The sequence below is a fragment of the Tursiops truncatus genome, chromosome 9, assembly GCF_011762595.2.
Source record: "Tursiops truncatus isolate mTurTru1 chromosome 9, mTurTru1.mat.Y, whole genome shotgun sequence".
NCBI classification, from domain to species: Eukaryota; Metazoa; Chordata; class Mammalia; order Artiodactyla; family Delphinidae; genus Tursiops; species Tursiops truncatus.
Genome location: NC_047042.1, coordinates 51,300,665 through 51,318,724, shown reverse-complemented (window position 1 = coordinate 51,318,724; position 18,060 = coordinate 51,300,665). Strand labels below are relative to the sequence as shown.

Below are 18,060 nucleotides of genomic sequence, written 5' to 3'. Positions count from 1 at the left end.
CATTCAGGTCGCTGGAGGGCGTCTGTTCTTCGCTCAGACAGGACGGGGTTAAAGGAGCCGCTGATTAGGAGGCTCTGGCTCACTCAGGCCGGGGGTGGGGGTGGTGGTGGGAGGGGCACGGAGTGCGGGGCGGGCCTGCGCGTCAGAGGCCGGCGCGACGTTGCACCAACCTGAGGCGCGCCGTGCGTTCTCCCGGGGAAGTTGTCCCTGGATCCCAGGAACCTGGCAGTGGCGGGCTGCACACGCTCCCTGGAAGGGGGATGTGGATAGTGACCTGTGCTCGCACAGAGTCCCCTTGCTGGCGGCAGCAGCAGCCTTAATGTCTCTCGCCCGTCTCTGGGTCCGTGCTTTTAGCCGCGGATCGCGCCTGTCTGTGGAGTTCCTTTAAGCAGCGCTCTCAATCCTGTCTCCTCGCGCACCAGGAAACAAAGAAGGAAGAAAAAGTCTCTTGCCTCTTCCGCGGCTCCAGACCTTTTCCCGGACTCCCTCCGGGCTAGCCGTGGTGCACTAACCCCTTCAGGCTGTGTTCACGCCGCCAAACCCAGTCCTCTCCCTGCGCTCTGAACAAAGCCGGAGCCTCAGCTCGCAGCCCCGCCCGCCCCAGCGGGTGAGCAGACAAGCCTCTTGGGCTGGTGAGTGCTGGTCGGCATTGATCCTCTGTGCGGGAATCTCTGCACTTTTCCCTCCGCACCGTGTTGCTGTGCTCTCCTCCGCCGCTTCGAAGCTTTCCCCCTCCGCCACCCGCAATCTCCGCCCGCGAAGAGGCTTCCTAGTGTGTGGAAACTTTTCGGCCTCCACTGCTCCCTTCCACTGGTGCAGGTCCCATCCCTATTCTTTTGTCTCTGTTCTTTCTTTTGCCCTACCCAGGTACGTGGGGAGTTTCTTGCCTTTTGGGAGGTCTGAGGTCTTCTGCCAGCGTTCAGTAGGTGTTCTGTAGGAGTTGTTCCACGTGTAGATGTATTTCTGGTGTATCTGTGGGGAGGAAGGTGATCTCTGCGTCTTACTCTTGCGCCATCTTCCCCTTGTCCCCCCTATTCATTGTTAATTAGTCTGATACAATCTATTTTGTTTACCCTCTGCTTCATTTTTAGCCAACAAGTCCCAAATTTGGAAAAGCTGACTCATATGAAAAACTGGAAAAACTAGGAGAAGGATCTTATGCTACAGTATACAAAGGAAAAAGCAAGTAAGTTCATAAATTTTTGAATATTTCACATGTAAAATATACCTGTTCTCTTACTAGTAAGTAACAGTATGTTTAAATAATTTTTATTTAATACACAATAGATTTTCCTCCCTCAGGTTTTTTGTTGTTATCGTTGTTGTCATTGTTTTAACAGTTGTAAAAGAATTGCTTTTCTCCGTGAGCAAACAGTTTTGCAGACCTGTCCAATTTATCTTTTCTGTCCTTCCTCTCTTCCAACTTTGTTTTCTCTTTCTCTCATTGGAACCCTCAAATGAGAATTCATTTCCAGGTGAATGATGTGATTAATTTCTCATGGAGGTTTAGCATTTGCTTAAGAATAAGAGTACTGATTTGACAAAGCCAAATGTATTGATTATTCCTGACATCTTTTTAACTTGAGCTTTTACTCCATCTTTCAGAAGTCACTTAATTAAACAAACTGCAAACTCTTTCTTCCTGTGTCCTTTGGCGTCATGCCGCATATATTTCCACACAGAGAAACAACTCTTCCCCCCTTTGTCCTCTTCCCCCACATTCTCTCAGGGTCAGGGCACAGATTTGGGTTCTTAAAAAGCTTGCCCCTATATGTTTCTGATAGGCCTCCTCCCTCTCCCATATTGAATAAGAGCACAGATTTGGTGGCATGTAGCTTGTAGAAACTTTTAATACTCTTCCTGAAATAACTACAGGAGACAAAAGCCTCATTTTACCTTAATAACAGTACCAAGCAGTGTTGAGAAATTTTTTTCTAAACTATCCTTGTTATTGTCTCCCTTTTAAGTCATTGTGTAAGATAGGAAATTCTAACTAATTACTCAGCAGTAATTGAATTACTAACTAAGCTAAGTAATTAAAGAGAGAAGACAATTCTCTGAAGGATCATTTTAAACACATAATTGGAAATTTTGACTATGTGCTTATTTAGGTATTCTTTGGCTTTTCTGGAATGCAGTCTTATACCTTTGTTCATAGTTTTCAAGTTAAGATGAAGCAATATTCCTGATAAAGGAAGATATGTAAGTAAGGAAATTCAGAAATGCTGTAGATCAAAATTGAGTATTAATTTTGACTCTTAGACATTTGCCCAAAAAAAAGCCTTTAAAAAATTTGAATAGAAGAAAAATATGATGGGGAAGGAAAAAAAAAATCTAGAGGGCTGTTAATGACTTCACTGTGTCTCTTAAGCATTATGGAATGTCATGGTAATGGCATAAATGGTTGAGTTAATTTCAATAGTGGTGGTGTCCCAAGTTTTTGTATTTTGTCCTAAGGAAAAATAGTACTCTACTGTGTAAAAATTACTTGAACCTTTCATGTTAATAAGGTGAAGATAACTACACTGGATTAAGCAATTACTTTGTGTAAAATATGTTGTATTCATTGTCTCATTTATTCTTCACAATACTCTATAAGAAAAGTCCCATTTTTATATTATTATAATCTCTGCTGGACCAGACATCTTGGTGCTTAGAGAAATTTAGTCACTTGTCCAAGTCAGTACAGGTTATTAGTGACAGAACTTGTCTTGGCTCATGTCTTTATGGTTTGAGGTCATCTTTTCCTAACCATTTTACATACTGCTTCCACAGGATAAGGCCTTCTTGGAAAGACTTGGTCCTTGTTGAGTATTCCAGATGGTTCTCCCAGATGCTCTGATTTGTTTTAATGGTGGATCAAACAGAAGCAAACGTACTATTTCATTATAAGGAAACAAACCAGTCATTTTGAAGTGCCTTCCCACCAGAGATATGCTCAGCTAATTTCCAGATGCAAGATAATAACTATTAAATGTTTAACTTTAAGATTTATGACAAAATCTTGAAAGATAGTTGAAACATTCTCCATTTATTATGCCCAAATAAAAGAAAGACTGCAATCTTTGAGAAGGATAGTTCTGGACAGTTAATACTTTTCACTCCATCAGGTCTCAATGTATCTTGTCAGCATTTCTCAAGCAGTTTAAATCTTGCTGGTCACATGTACTATTTAATTTCCTCCAGCTGGAGATGAAAGCCATTGACCACTCACCTGCTTTAGGAGATGGCAGGCTGCTTGTGCTTATTTGCTTTATGGTGGCAAGGTCAGGCCAAAGAACAACAGTTACGTGCCATCTAGCAACATTAAGAGAGCTGAATTTGGTGTGTCTCCTAAAGCACTATGTAATTTAAAGAGTCAACTGAATGTTAGGATCCCTGTTCCAGTACGCCTCACCACTTTCCCATAGCTGTCTGCATCCCTGCCTCCATCTTTAAACGTTATATTTAGCATCTACCCCAAGAGCAGCTATCGTTATCTTGCAACAAAGCTGCATGGCATTTGTAGAGATACCCATGATACTCAGTTGGTGAGCATTTTATATATATGTGTATTGAATTACAGGTGTCAAGTTTGGATTTTGCAATAAACCTCATTGTATTCGTTTGCTAGGACTGCTAAAACAAATACCATAGAGTGGGTGGCTAAAACAACAGAAATTTATCATCTCTTAGTTCTGGAGGCTAGATCTAAGATCAAGGTATTGGCAGAGTTGGTTTCTTTCTGAGGGTTGGTCCTGTAAGGGAGAATCTGTTCCATGCCTCTCTCCTAGCTTCTGCGGTGTGCTGGCAATCTTTGGCATTCCTGGCTCGTAGATGCATCACCCTGATGTCTGCCTTTATGGTCACATGGTGTTCTCTCTCTTGGTGTGTTTGTCTCCACATCCAAATTTCCCCTTTTTATAAGACTACTAGTCATTTTGGATTAGGGCCCACTGTAATGACCTCACTTTAGCTTGATTACTTCTATAAAGACCCTATTTCCAAATAAGGTCACATTCTGAGGTTTTAGGGGTTAGAACTTCAACATTTCTTTTTTGGAGGATACAGTTCAATCTATAACACTCATTAATTTCAAACCTAACTAATTTGGCATTGTGTTCATGATAATATTCTTCTTCATCTCCATTTATGATATATGTAAGTCGTCTTTTATTTCATGGTTCAAATATATGAGCAAAGGATATCCCCCCATCAAAAGATTTGTGTAATTGTTGACTTTGATACTGTTGCTGTCAGCCATTGTTTAGAAACCTGAGAAGAAGTACAAAGACTTTTTATTACTCTTGAATTCTCTTGAGTTTCTTATTCCTGTAGGGATACATAGGTTGGGGAGAAGTTGACTGAGATTCCTGTACTGTGTAGCCCTCTTGGTAATGAGCTTGCCTCTGAAGAATGTGGCTGGTTAACTGCAACCATTTCAACATACAACACTCACAAATAAGTTTTCCTATTTAAAAAAAAAAAGCTTTGAACTTCCCACGGTTTTATATTTGAGTAGAGATTTGTTTTGTTTTGTTTTGAAACCAGTGTTCTCCAGCTTCTTAATACTTTCTTTGTGCATGTGTGTGTTTCTGTCTGGGGAAGGGAGGCAGTTTATCATCACTCTTGCTACTAATCTTTATCCTAGTTTGATTTCCTGGTTATGTTCTCTCTTCTAAATCCCTGTAGCATTTAATTTAGGATTTTAAAAAATCATGCAGTGTATAATATGCTACATTTTAAAACATGTGGCATTTAAAAATGTCTTTAGTTCAGCCCCTTGAAATCATCTGTTTCCCAAGGACATTTGTATCAATACATTAAGAGACTGGTTAACAGTTTTTTAGCTTATTTAATTAATGACGAGTGTTTGTTATGTTGTTTTTATGCCCCTTCTATGCTGTAGGTGAAAAAGAGGGAATTTAGATACAGATTCTGCCCTCAGGAAACTTAACAGTCTGGACGGGAGACGGTCCCTATATGTAAAGAACTCTGTATGAGTTAGAACGTAGTGTATTCTATATAAGATAGAATGCAGTAAGAAAGGCCCAGGTAAAATGCTGTGGGGTTTCAAAAGGAAGGAAGAGAAGATGAGGTTGAATAAAGTATTTTAAATGTGTGCTCTCCAGTGGTGACTGAATTCACAGCCTCATGTGCTTTTAAATCAAGCCTCCCTCATCACTGTGTATATTTGTAGGACTCCTTGGGAGGGTTCCCTTTTGGGACTTGGTCCTCTAACCACGTATAATGAAATTTTCACCAGACTCTTCACAAAATCTGTTAAAGCCTGAGGGCCTTAAACTAAAATTAATTATTTATTTGAATTATTGTGCAAATTTTGATAAAAGCGAAAGTGTTATGTTTGAGTGTTCAAGTGGGATTGGCATTAGACAGTATAATTTGGACAGGTTGGTGGGTTGTTTATATGTGAGCACCCACGGATGCCTGGCTGTTGTAGGTAAGAGCTATGAGCACCAGCCACCTCAACTCCCAACCTTGGAGTACGGTGGGACCTGTGTGTTCCTCAGGGCACTGGGATCTGCAGTTGGAGTGCACCCGAGTTCCCCCCGACCCCATGCCTGAACCCCCAGTTCTCCCGGGTTCCACACCCTTCCCCGAGTGGTGAGAATCTATAAACCTTTACTCTTGCCTGGGACAGACTCCACTCTTTTCCTTCCTACTGTAAAGGATCGTGAGGCTGTAGCTGCTTGCTTTTGCCTTTCTCATGCTTCTAGTGTCATTTACAGAAAGAAAAAGTTTGCTCTTTGTTCCGTCTCTGTAATTAGAGTATTGGACTTACTCAGACTAAGTCCTCCCACAGATGATCCTGATTTCTGGTCATTTTTTCCTGCTTATCTTCAGTTTCTGTTGAGGTGAAGATGCCAAAACCTTACTCCTGCGGGAGCCCGCTAAACAGAGGAGCCGGCCCAAACTGGTCTGTGCCAGCTGTAAATTGTTATCTCAGGTCCATAAGAACAATGGAGGAATTTGGTCACTTTATGTAACACGAGATTTATGTGATTGAAAATGCCAGTCTTCTTTTAGCATTTCATTCTGCCAGTGTGTGCTGAATCATTGAACTTGAATTCAACGACCTCATAAATTGAGAGACTAGGCCAAACCAAGACTGAAATACACTAAATACATTTCAAAGAGCTCTTCAAAGTCGCCTGAGAAATAGGAGGAAGAAATACTGCTAATTAAAACAAGCAGCAGCAAGAAGAAAGGCAGCAGCAGTCACCCACCTTTTCAGAATCTGTGAGATTAAAGAGGTGGCTCTTACTGCTGGCCCTGAAGGTCAGCTCCACTGAAACACTATCAGGAGGAGTTTGAAGAATTCTGAAAGTCAGAAATCCCCAGATGGAAAACACTGGACTCCTGGTTCACTGACGTTTCAATCTTAAGTGTTGACACCTGGACTGTCATGCCGACTTCCAGCATCCTGAGAGGTTATCTACCCAGAAACAGGAACTCTGTACAAAAGAGAGGCAAATCTGATTACATTTTACGGGCTCTGCTGCACTCTCTGTTTCTCATTAGGTCTGCTCTGATTTCTTTTAGACTTTGGGTCCATAGGCTTATTATCACAGCTCACTTCAAAGATCAAGCCTGTAACCACACTATTAGTCACAGGATATGAAAATGGCATCATACTATGATAATACAATCAGTGTTAACTTTGTAATTTAATGCATAAAATATGGCATTACAGTGTGCAAGAGAAACTGGATTTTTAAAAAAAACCTAATGAAATGAATGGACTTTGTGTCATGTGATTTTCAGATCTGGTGCTCCTTGTGTACAGATGAAAGTAGAGTTCTTATCCTTACCTACTCCAAGGAGGATAATAGCCCACCCACCAACATCTGCTAATTTTATTTTCAAAAACCTTAAAGCCTATTCAAATTGCAGATTCAGCCCTGACTTCCTTTTCAGGAAGAATGTAAGGCATTAGGAGCTGGTTCATGGGTACAGCTGGTTCCATTTAGCTTGCAGCAGATAAACAAACAATACCTAATCTTTTTGACAAAAGTGACAATGAGTATATTGTTTAAGCAAGAACCATGATTTCAATTATTAGACCAAACTGTACAGGGATAACTTTTGTATTAGACAGTGTTTTAATGTTGGCCTCTGTTAGCCATTTTTATTATCAGGGTCTTTGATCATTTGATTGGGAGACCCTCAAAACAATCAGTGATATTTCCTGTCTTCAGAGTTGTAGTCCAGCTGGTGAAAATGGAGGCATTCCTTGGATAGTGGAGGAATATTTTGAAAGAGTTAGTGTAGAAATTTCCAATTATCATAATGTCAGGGCTCCTAGAATCTCTCTCCCACTTAAACCACTTAGTTCAGTTTAAGTGGTTTTTGAGGAGGACTAGGGGAAGGACATGACGATAAGATTGGTTTCAGTTTAAAGCAAACCCACATTCCTGAGTTGTTCATTGTTACTGTCATCCTTTTATTTTAAACCAGGATACATTTGCTGCTATCTGGAGACATTTTTGGTTTCGTAACTCAGGGAGCGGTAGTGGTGTTACTGGCATCTAGAGGCCAGGGATGTTGTGAAACATCGTACAAATGAACAGGACAGTCTCCCGCAACAAAGAATTGTTTGGTCCAAAGTGTCAATAGTGCCAAAGTTGAGAAGCCCTGGTCTAAACAAGCAATGCAGAGAGGCATTGCGCATTTAAAAGAGCTCTTTCCGTCGAGACATTTACTGAGCCCATACTGTGTTCTGTGTACTGGGCCAGGCAATGGATATGTAATGGTGGGCAAAACTGAGTTTCTCTTTCCATGGAACCTGTCATCTAGTGGGGAAGGCAAAGATTACTCGAGTCAGCAGATACATCTGTAATTTTAAATTACAAAGAGGAAAAGAGAGCTATGAAAAATAACTAAGAGAGCGGTGGGTTATATATGTTTATGTGAGGGAGAGAGGTGGGCAATGAGTATACCTTAGTTGGATGGACAGTGGAAGCCTTGCTGATGAGGGGACATTTACACTTAGATCTGAAGGAGGAGATGTGACCAACCAGGTAAAGAGCACGGATAAGAGTGTTTCAGGCCAGACCCCTAAGAAGAGCTTGGTATTTTCTACAGACTTGGAGAGCCCCATGTGACTGGGAGTTCAGGGGAGATCGGTATGAACTGAGTTTTGAAAAGTTGGCAAGGCCTTGAGGACCGTCTTAGGAATGTTCTGCTTACATTATTACTGCAAGATGAACCACCCCAAAGCTTAGAGAGTTAAAAAAGCTACTATCATTTATTTTGTTCATGAACCTACTCTTGGGAAAGGGCCGGACAGGAAAAGCTTGTTTTTGCTCCATGTGGTATCATTTTGCACAGCTGGACTGGGATATGAGGGATCCATATATGATTCACTAAAAAGATATAAAATGGAATCACATAAAATGCTCAATCAGAGGGGGCAGAAAAAGAAGGAAAAGAACGTACAATGAATAGAAAACAGTTTACAAACAGCATAGCTATTAATACACTTATATGAAAATCACTTAGAATATAATTGGTCTAAATACACCAATTAAAAGACAGATATTGTCAAAGTAGATAAAAAACAAGACCCAACTATATGTTGTTTACCAAAAACCCACCTTAAGTATAAAGACTTAGGTTAAAAGTAAAGTGATAGGGCTTCCCTGATGACGCAGTGGTTGAGAGTCTGCCTACCGATGCAGGGGACACGGATTCGTGCCCCGGTCTGGGAAGATCCCAAGGTACAGAAAGTGGAAGCTGCCTATATTTTAAGGCCTGTGCCCAGAACTGGCACAGTGTCACTTTCACCTACTTTATTTATCAAGTATTTGAAGAGACCAGATTCAAGGGGAGGGGAACACAGACTGTACCTCTTAGTGAAGAATGTCAAATAATCTTTGGGCCATGTTTTAATACCTCACAATACAGTTTGGATTTCATTTTAGTTGGGAATTAAATCTTTGCTCTTACCTTTGCACAGGGCTCTTTCACTTATCTTTTCTGACCACATATTCATTGACTACTTCTTGGATTAACCTCACTCTTTTACATAATATTCCCCAGAAGGATAAAGATGCAGTTTGGTGTAAGGTGCTTTGTGTAGAGAGGGACCTTATGTAATGGTTTGCTTGGGACAGTCCTGGTTTATGCTTGTTGTCTTTGTGTAATTATTAATAGCGCTCCTTTTTGCTAATTCAGTGTTTTTACTATTCGGTGTCTCCATTTGGATGATAAAATGTATGATCAGCTTCCTTATGTAGTGCTTTATTCCTCTAGAACTTGCTAAAACATTTTGCCAAAAAACAAAATTTGATTAAAGTGTTGTGCTATGGAGACCAATCGAGTATTTAGAAGCATTAATTGTAGTGAACGTTTGGGAGATGTTTTGAATCGTTTGTGATTATCATTGAACCTCTAATGAAGATTTGTCAATTAATTTAAAAAGTTTCGTGGCCAATTAATGAGTTTTAGGTACAGCACATGCTCTTGGACAGCAAGGTGTGGAGACTAGACTTCAGGAAGTTTGTGAAATAGCAACTGATCAGTCTAAAATGCAGATGACTTAACCAGATCCCTTACTACTCATGACATAAATGATAGGCTCAGAGTAACTCAAGGTAGCAGAAATATTGGAAATTTGAAACATGAATTAATGAGTAAGCCGGGGCTTGGGTGAAACCAGGAGCTTTTAGAGCCCAAAGCTAATGCGTTGTAGTGTCAATGAATTTTAGTCAAATGCGTGCAGTCTATTTAGCACTGATGCATACAAAAGGAGTATACTATACCATTAGGAGCAATTATAATAATGGAGAGATGGCATGTATTTGAAAATTTAGGACTCCAAATTGCATAGGGTAATCAAGTGCAAAATTGGATTGTAGACACTGTCGATTTGGGCTGCTTTTTAAGGAATATGAGATCTGGTAGGCCAGGATCAAAAAGGAAGTCTTTGGAAAAAAGGAGTGGGGTTTGATCTGATTCTTTCCCTAAGTATGCTTGGGTTGCCCCCGAAGTTTAACTTCAGGCTCTTGTTTGTTGCCCCATCATAATGAACTGGAGAGTGATGTCTTCCTTTGTCACTAAAATCTGAACAACTGGAAAGATAATACATGCTCAGTGGCTTTTATTCAGAAAAATATCTGAGCTCAACAAATAGACAGGAAATTATTTTAAAGATCTCAGGCATGAGACATTTTTCATGCTTAATGTTTGATTCCAAGCAAATATGTGCTCCCTTCCTTCTGTGGTTCAAGGAAACATATATTTCCCTGTATAAACAAATTATTTGAAAATTTAAAAGATAGTTCTGTCTCTAGTTCAAAATGGTCTCCTTGGGATTGCTGTGTTTTTAACTATCTCTGTTTTCAGGGATTTTAATCAATGATCCTACAGATCCACCAGCACAGACTGAGCCAGGGAAAATTGTAAACACCAGGAACTTTGGTTAACAGTCGAAAGCCCTGTTGTAACTCAACTGAGAATAAGATAGACGTCATTCCTAGTTGGCCTGATGGGTGAGACAAGAGAGTGAATTCTGAAGCAGCTTAGCGCGCAGCACAGGTACTGGCAGACAAAAAAGCCCCTGAGGAAGCAGAAAAGGAACCAATGGCTTTTGTTGTGTGTCTGATTAAACCTCTTAGGAGAAAGAAGAGATACTGGGAAACTAAGTAAATGTTACAAACGAGGCCTGTTGGGGATCCCAGAGGAAGCTGAATTCCTAATGAGAAGGCAATGGGCTGGGTTAAACAGTGACACTTTTTTTCCCCCACTTTATGTCCTGGGAAACTTTCAATGTTAAGCTCTGGAGAGTTGAGTGCACCTGGGACACTGCCCAAAGTAAAGCACGGAAAATGGTTATATTAAAATACAATATATCTCATCTCTGAGTGAAATAGAAGAGATGAAAGAATAGAACACCAACAGAGTTGGACAAAGGAAGAACCAAATAGTATGAGAGGGATTGCCTAGGGAGAGCACAAGAAAACCAGCCAAGCACCAAGGAAGGAAGAGAGTTGCTGAAAATGCAGATGATGGTGTCAGATATTCAGCAAAGACAAATCAGATGAGTCCTGAAAAGGACCCATTAAATTTGCAATTAGGAAGGTTTTTCTTAAGTATGTGCAGGGAGCTGGTGGGGCTGGAGACCTTATTGCTTTGGGTCAAGAGAGAAAGGGGAAAAAATGGAGGCTGAAATGCAAGCTATTCTTTTGAGGAGTGAGGCAGAGGAGGAAAGGAGAACAAGAAGAAGGGGCAAACGTGTTTTTGTTGTTTTGGCTTTAAACTAAATGGGAGGGGATTGAGTATGTATATGGATTATAACAAGGGAGTCGGATTTTACTCTCTTTTTAGGGAGAGAGAAAATGATTAAGAAAACACTTGAAATATATTCTGGATGAAGAAACTTGAGGAGCTCTCCTTTCTCTGTCACTTGATCTCTATTCATAGGTCCCTGATAATTGGTCTCCCCCTTTCTTGTTCTGATAATATATAAATCTGAAATCATTTTTCTTGCCAGCTTCATCTCATTTAGGACTTAGTCCTAAGAGAACATTATCCTTCTTAAATAGCTCTTCTCTTTTTATTGGTGTTCTTTAAAACTTCAAACACACCATTAAACTTTCTGTGTAACACATTGGTTTCTCCTCTTGGCCAATTTTTCTTCATTGATACTAGTTGTAATTTTAAAATAACGTCTATTTATGTGAATCTTCTGTCTCTCTTGGTGCTTTCCCTTGGTAATTAGGGTCATGAAATAAAGCTGATATTTATTGAACACTAGGTTAAGCTCAATTTTCTCACCTATTAAAATAGGGCTGATAATGGAATTGGTTTCACACAGCTGTGAAGAGTATTTATGAACGAATACCTTTGCAGCGCTTAGAACCGTGTCTCACGTGTTAAATGAATGTCACCTATTACTTTTTCCTTTGTTTCTTTTACCAGTTCTGGAAAAGCTTTGGGATGAGATTATTTCCCTCATTTTATAGATGTAGAAACTGAGGCCCATAAAGTTTGAGTAACTTGCCCACAATCACACAGCTAAGGGGCAGAGCCAGGATTTAGATACAGTCAGTCCAACTCCAGAGCTGAGTTCTTAATTTTTATCTCCTTTTATTTTTGGGGGGGGGGGAAATGTTAAAATCTGCTTTCTTAAAATCTATGCTTACTCTACCCCTTTGTTAATGATAAACTCTAGGGGTACAGAGCCATTTTTTCCCTGTGATTCTCATATCTTTCCTCTGTGCCAGTATTGTAATTTCTCTTTAGTTATTTATCATTGGTATTCGCCACTATTCTAAGCAACTTCACAGTGACATCATAGTTATTTTTCCCCGTATTTCACCAAAGTGATTTGTGGCTTTCCATATAGGAGGTACCTGCATGAAATAGAACACTCATTGCTCCCCTTCCCTTTTCTATTGGATAAATTTATTTTGGACAAGATTTCCATTCCATTGCTACTTTTTTTTTTTACATCTTTATTGGAGTATAATTGCTTTATAATGGTGTGTTAGTTTCTGCTTTATAACAAAGTGAATCAGTTATACATATACATATGTTCCCATATCTCTTCCCTCTTGCGTCTCCCTCCCTCCCACCCTCCCTATCCCACCCCTGCAGGCGGTCACAAAGCACCGAGCTGATCTCCCTGTGCTATGCGGCTGCTTCCCACTAGCTATCTACCTTACGTTTGGTAATGTATAAATGTCCATGCCTCTCTCTCGCCTTGTCCCAGCTTACCCTTCCCCCTCCCCATATCCTCAAGTCCATTCTCTAGTAGGTCTGTGTCTTTATACCTGTCTTACCCCTAGGTTTTTCATGACATTTTTTTTCTTAAATTCCATATATATGTGTTAGCATATGGTATTTGTCTTTCTCTTTCTGACTTACTTCACTCTGTATGACAGACTCTACATCTATCCACCTCATTACAAATAGCTCAATTTCGTTTCTTTTTATGGCTGAGTAATATTCCACTGTATATATGTGCCACATCTTCTTTATCCATTCATCCGATGATGGACACTTAGGTTGTTTCCATCTCCGGGCTATTGTAAATAGAGCCGCAATGAACATTTTGGTACATGACTCTTTTTGAATTATGGTTTTCTCAGGGTATATGCCCAGTAGTGGGATTGCTGGGTCATATGGTAGTTCTATTTGTAGTTTTTTAAGGAACCTCCATACTGTTCTCCACAGTGGCTGTATCAATTTACATTCCCACCAACAGTGCAAGAGGGTTCCCTTTTCTCCACACCCTCTCCAGCATTTATTGTTTCAAGATTTTTTGATGATGGCCATTCTAACTGGTGTGAGATGATATCTCATTGTAGTTTTGATTTGCATTTCTCTAATGATTAATGATGTTGAGCATTCTTTCATGTGTTTGTTGGCAATCTGTATATCTTCTTTGGAGCAATGTCTGTTTAGGTCTTCTGCCCATTTTTGGATTGGGTTGTTAGTTTTTTCGTTATTGAGCTGCAGGAGCTGCTTATAAATTTTGGAGATTAATCCTTTGTCAGTTGCTTCATTTGCAAATATTTTCTCCCATTCTGAGGGTTGTCTTTTGATCTTGTTTATGGTTTCCTTTGCTGTGCAAAAGCCTTTTAAGTTTCATTAGGTCCCGTTTGTTTATTTTTGTTTTTATTTCCATTTCTCTAGCAGGTGGGTCAAAAAGGATCTTGCTGTGATTTATGTCATAGAGTGTTCTGCCTATGTTTTCCTCTAAGAGTTTGATAGTTTCTGGCCTTACATTTAGGTCTTTAATCCATTTTGAGCTTATTTTTGTGTATGGTGTTAGGGAGTGATCTAACCTCATTCTTTTACATGTAGCTGTCCAGTTTTCCCAGCACCACTTATTGAAGAGGCTGTCCTTTCTCCACTGTACATTCTTGCCTCCTTTATCAAAGATAAGGTGACCATATGTGCGTGGGTTTATCTCTGGGCTTTCTATCCTGTTGCATTGATCTATCTTTCTGTTTTTGTGCCACCATACTGTCTTGATTACTGTAGCTTTGTAGGATACTCTGAAGTCAGGGAGCCTGATTCCTCCAGCTCCGTTTTCGTTCTCAAGATTCCTTTGGCTATTCGGGGTCTTTTGTGTTTCCATACAAATTGTGAGATTTTTTGTTCTAGTTCTGTGAAAAATGCCAGTGGTAGTTTGATAGGGATTGCATTGAATCTGTAGATTGCTTTGGGTAGTAGAGTCATTTTCACAATGTTGATTCTTCCAATCCAAGAACATGATATATCTCTCCATCTATTTGTATCATCTTTAATTTCTTTCATCAGTGTCTTATAATTTTCTGCATACAGGTCTTTTGTCTCCTTAGGTAGGTTTATTCCTAGTATCTTATTCTTTTTGTTGCAATGGTAAATGGGAGTGTTTTCTTGATTTCACTTTCAGATTTTTCATCATTAGTGTATAGGAATGCCAGAGATTTCTGTGCATTAATTTTGTATCCTGCTACTTTACCAAATTCAGTGATTAGCTCTAGTAGTTTTCTGGTAGCATCTTTAGGATTCTCTATGTATAGTATCATGTCATCTGCAAACAGTGACAGCTTTACGTCTTCTTTTCCGATTTGGATTCCTTTTATTTCCTTTTCTTCTCTGATTGCTGTGGCTAAAACTTCCAAAACTGTGTTGAATAAGAGTGGTGAGAGTGGGCAACCTTGTCTTGTTCCTGATCTTAGTGGAAATGCTTTCAGTTTTTCACCGTTGAGGACGATGTTGGCTGTGGCTTTGTCATATATGGCCTTTATTATGTTAGGAAAGTTCCCTCTATGCCTACTTTCTGCAGGGTTTTTATCATACATGGGTGTTGAATTTTGTCAAAAGCTTTCTCTGCATCTATTGAGTTGATCATACGGTTTTTCTCCTTCAATTTGTTAATGTGGTGTATCACATTGATTGATTTGCGTATATTGAAGAATCCTTGCATTCCTGGAATAAACCCCACTTGATCATGGTGTATGATCAGTTTAATGTGCTGTTGGATTCTGTTTGCTAGTATTTTTTTGAGGATTTTTGCATCTATGTTCATCAGTGATATTGGCCTGTAGTTTTCTTTCTTTGTGACATCCTTGTCTGGGTTTGGTATCAGGGTGTTGGTGGCCTCATAGAATGAGTTTGGGAGTTTTCCTCCCTCTGCTATATTTTGGAAGAGTTTGAGAAGGATAGGTGTTAGCTCTTCTCTAAATGTTTGATAGAAATTGCCTGTGAAGCCATCTGGTCCTGGGCTTTTGTTTGTTGGAAGATTTTTAATCACAGTTTCAATTTCAGTGTTTGTGATTGGTCTGTTCATATTTTCTATTTCTTCCTGATTCAGTTTTGGCAGGTTGTGCATTTCTAAGAATTTGTCCACTTCTTCCAGGTTGTCCACTTTATTGGCATAGAGTTGCTTGTAGTAATCTCTCATGATCTTTTGTATATCTGCAGTGTCAGTTGTTACTTCTCCTTTTTCATTTCTAATTCTGTTGATTTGAGTCTTCTCCCTTTTTTTCTTGAAGAGTCTGGCTAATTAAAAAAATTTTTTATTGGAGTGTAGTTGATTTACAGTGTTGTGTTACTTTCAGCAAAGTGAATCACTTATACATACATATATATCCACTCTTTTTTAGATTCTTTCCAGGGTCCTACGTAGCTAATGAAACAACACTGTTGCCATTGCTACCTTTTCATTGCGGACCTCAGCTCAAGATTTGATGGTACCCATTTCTCTTACTACTTCTTTTATTCTGTTCATATGGCAAACGTAATTCCTGATCTGCCAGTACATTTACAACCCCTTGATCCTTCTCATAAATAATGGAGGAACTAATATTATAGTAAGAATTGTACCTTAACAAAATAAAATGCTTTCAGATGGGTTTTTGAGTAAATCAGAAACTCGGTACCCTTGTGCCCCCATCCAAAGTATACTCCTGGCACCAGTTTTAAATGCAGTTAAGCATTCAACGTTGAATTAAGAGGAGAAAATGATTCTCTCTACCTGTTATGTCCTTTGAAAGTCTTGTCAAATTTTCATGGTCCTTTTTCTTACATTTAGTCACTTCCTTATGGATTTGTATCTAAGCAGGTTCCTTTATATTGTTTGTATGTATTTACTCACACAAACTTTCAGATGACTTCATTAATTTTAAATGATTTTTGTGATGGTTGACATGACCTGAGGTAATTTACCGTTGACCCATCTGTTAAAAAAGGCTTGTTTAATTAATAAGACCTGGAGAGAACAACTGTAGTTAAGGTTATTTTGTCTAATAAGTATGGTTATGTGGATGATGGTTCATCACAAATACAATTATTGAAGCTGACATGGCCAGATTTCTATGTAGAGACAATGTCGGTAGCTACTTAATCAGCCTGCATAGTTTTATTTCCCTTTCTACTTTTCAAAACCTTTCCTTTGTATTATATATATTCACATAGCATATGAATATACAGATATTCATATATGTGTGTATATATGAAAAAGAAAATACAAAGAGGTAGCAGAGATTGTCTTTGAAAGTTGGAGAAAGTTGAGTTGACAGGTTGAAAGATGGGTGTAAGTTTATACCCCTGAGTAGTAACATGCTGCGCTGAAAACTTGGTGTCTCCATTTCTCATCTGTCACTTTCTTACTGTACTTCAGAGTTGGAGTCATTCCATATATCCAAAATGAGTAAATCTCCCTGTTTTTTCAAGTCTCATATAATTTGGTCATATTTTCTCCTTAGTCAGTCAAAGTGAGTAAGCTATGAGCATAATGATTGAATGCTTACCTGATACATGATTAATTATGTTCTCTCACTTTCTGAAGTTCATAAACTGAGTCCAGCTGACTAATTAGCGGTCTGGATTTTTAAGATCATGGTTAAAAAGAAGAAAATTTTTTCTTTAAACATTTGAGTATTTAAAAACAAAGAAAAAAGGAAAGGCAATCCTGTGGGTTATAACCAGACCAAGTTGTTTATCTACCATGGACACAGGACATTAATTTTCTAGGGTCCATTTTACTTGCATTTTTTATATAGCTACATTCTATTTTTTTAAAGAAGAAAAGAATATAAATCTTAGAAAAGAGGAAAATGATAGTTACAAGTGAACAAATATCTGCAGCTCTTTGACAGAAAGATTTAGGTGTATGTATTTAATTTACCCCATTTACAGACATACTATTTTTTAAACTGACTTTAAGGTAACATGTTACACTAGCTAAAGTCTCGTTTATGTTCTGGGCTAGGATTTGTAAATAAGGTGCTGTTATGGAAGAGTTCTTCAATTGGATGACTACTGATGATTTCCCATCTGCTTCAGTTGGAAAAGAGTCATGGCAGTTGCATTCATCCCTCATTTTAGGTGAAAACCCAGCAAATATTTAATTGCTTTTGAGTGTATGTTTCCCCTGAAGTCAGGGACTTTACCCTTTAACACTCACCTTGATCTTAAATGAAAATCATTTCAGACGGCTTTCTATAAGGACTGAGAAGATTGGTAACACAAAGGAGAGACGTTTAGGAAAGCTGAGTTTGGGGATTTCTTAGTAGTTCCAGAAATTGTTCTATCAGGGAGAGCTGATGTAATCTGTCCTATCTCTAGCTGTTACTTGTTTAGTCCTTGTTTGAGATAGTTGACTTCATTCATTCATGCGTGCAGTTATTGAAGCCAGACTCCACTAAAGCCATGAAACATGGTTTCTCCCCAAATGGCTAAATTATGTCGTCTCACTGAGTAGAAATTAGATTTCTTGGAACTAGATTTGGTGGCCGAGCCTTAGCATGACTGAATAGCCTTTTAAGACCTTGTCAGTTTTCCTTACTTTGTACCCCTAAACCTAGCAAAACAAATTGCTCTGTAGAAAAAAGGATGCTAATGTCCTGTTTGATGTGTTAAACACTCACGTTATTGCTTGGAAAGCCCTGGAAGTAGCATAATTGGATTTAACAAATTGTGTATTCAGCTTTCTTTGTCATTACAGTAAAGATTTGCCACTAAATATTTTATAGTTATATATGTATATGTAACTATAATATGTAAATCCTGGAAATTTATTAATTTTTAGTGTGTTTTAATTTATATTTGTAAATATATTCA

General features: G+C 39.0%; 1 protein-coding gene across 5 annotated transcripts in view; it reads left to right on the top strand.

The window, feature by feature from the left end:
• Positions 1-18,060, top strand: part of CDK14 (cyclin dependent kinase 14) — a 618,912-nt gene that overhangs the window by 202,716 nt on the left and 398,136 nt on the right. For all 5 annotated transcript variants that reach the window (XM_073809735.1, XM_073809734.1, XM_073809736.1 and 2 more), the window contains one exon: positions 1,092-1,186. In XM_073809735.1, coding sequence (XP_073665836.1) covers positions 1,092-1,186 — 95 coding nt within the window. The remainder of the gene's footprint in view (positions 1-1,091; positions 1,187-18,060) is intronic.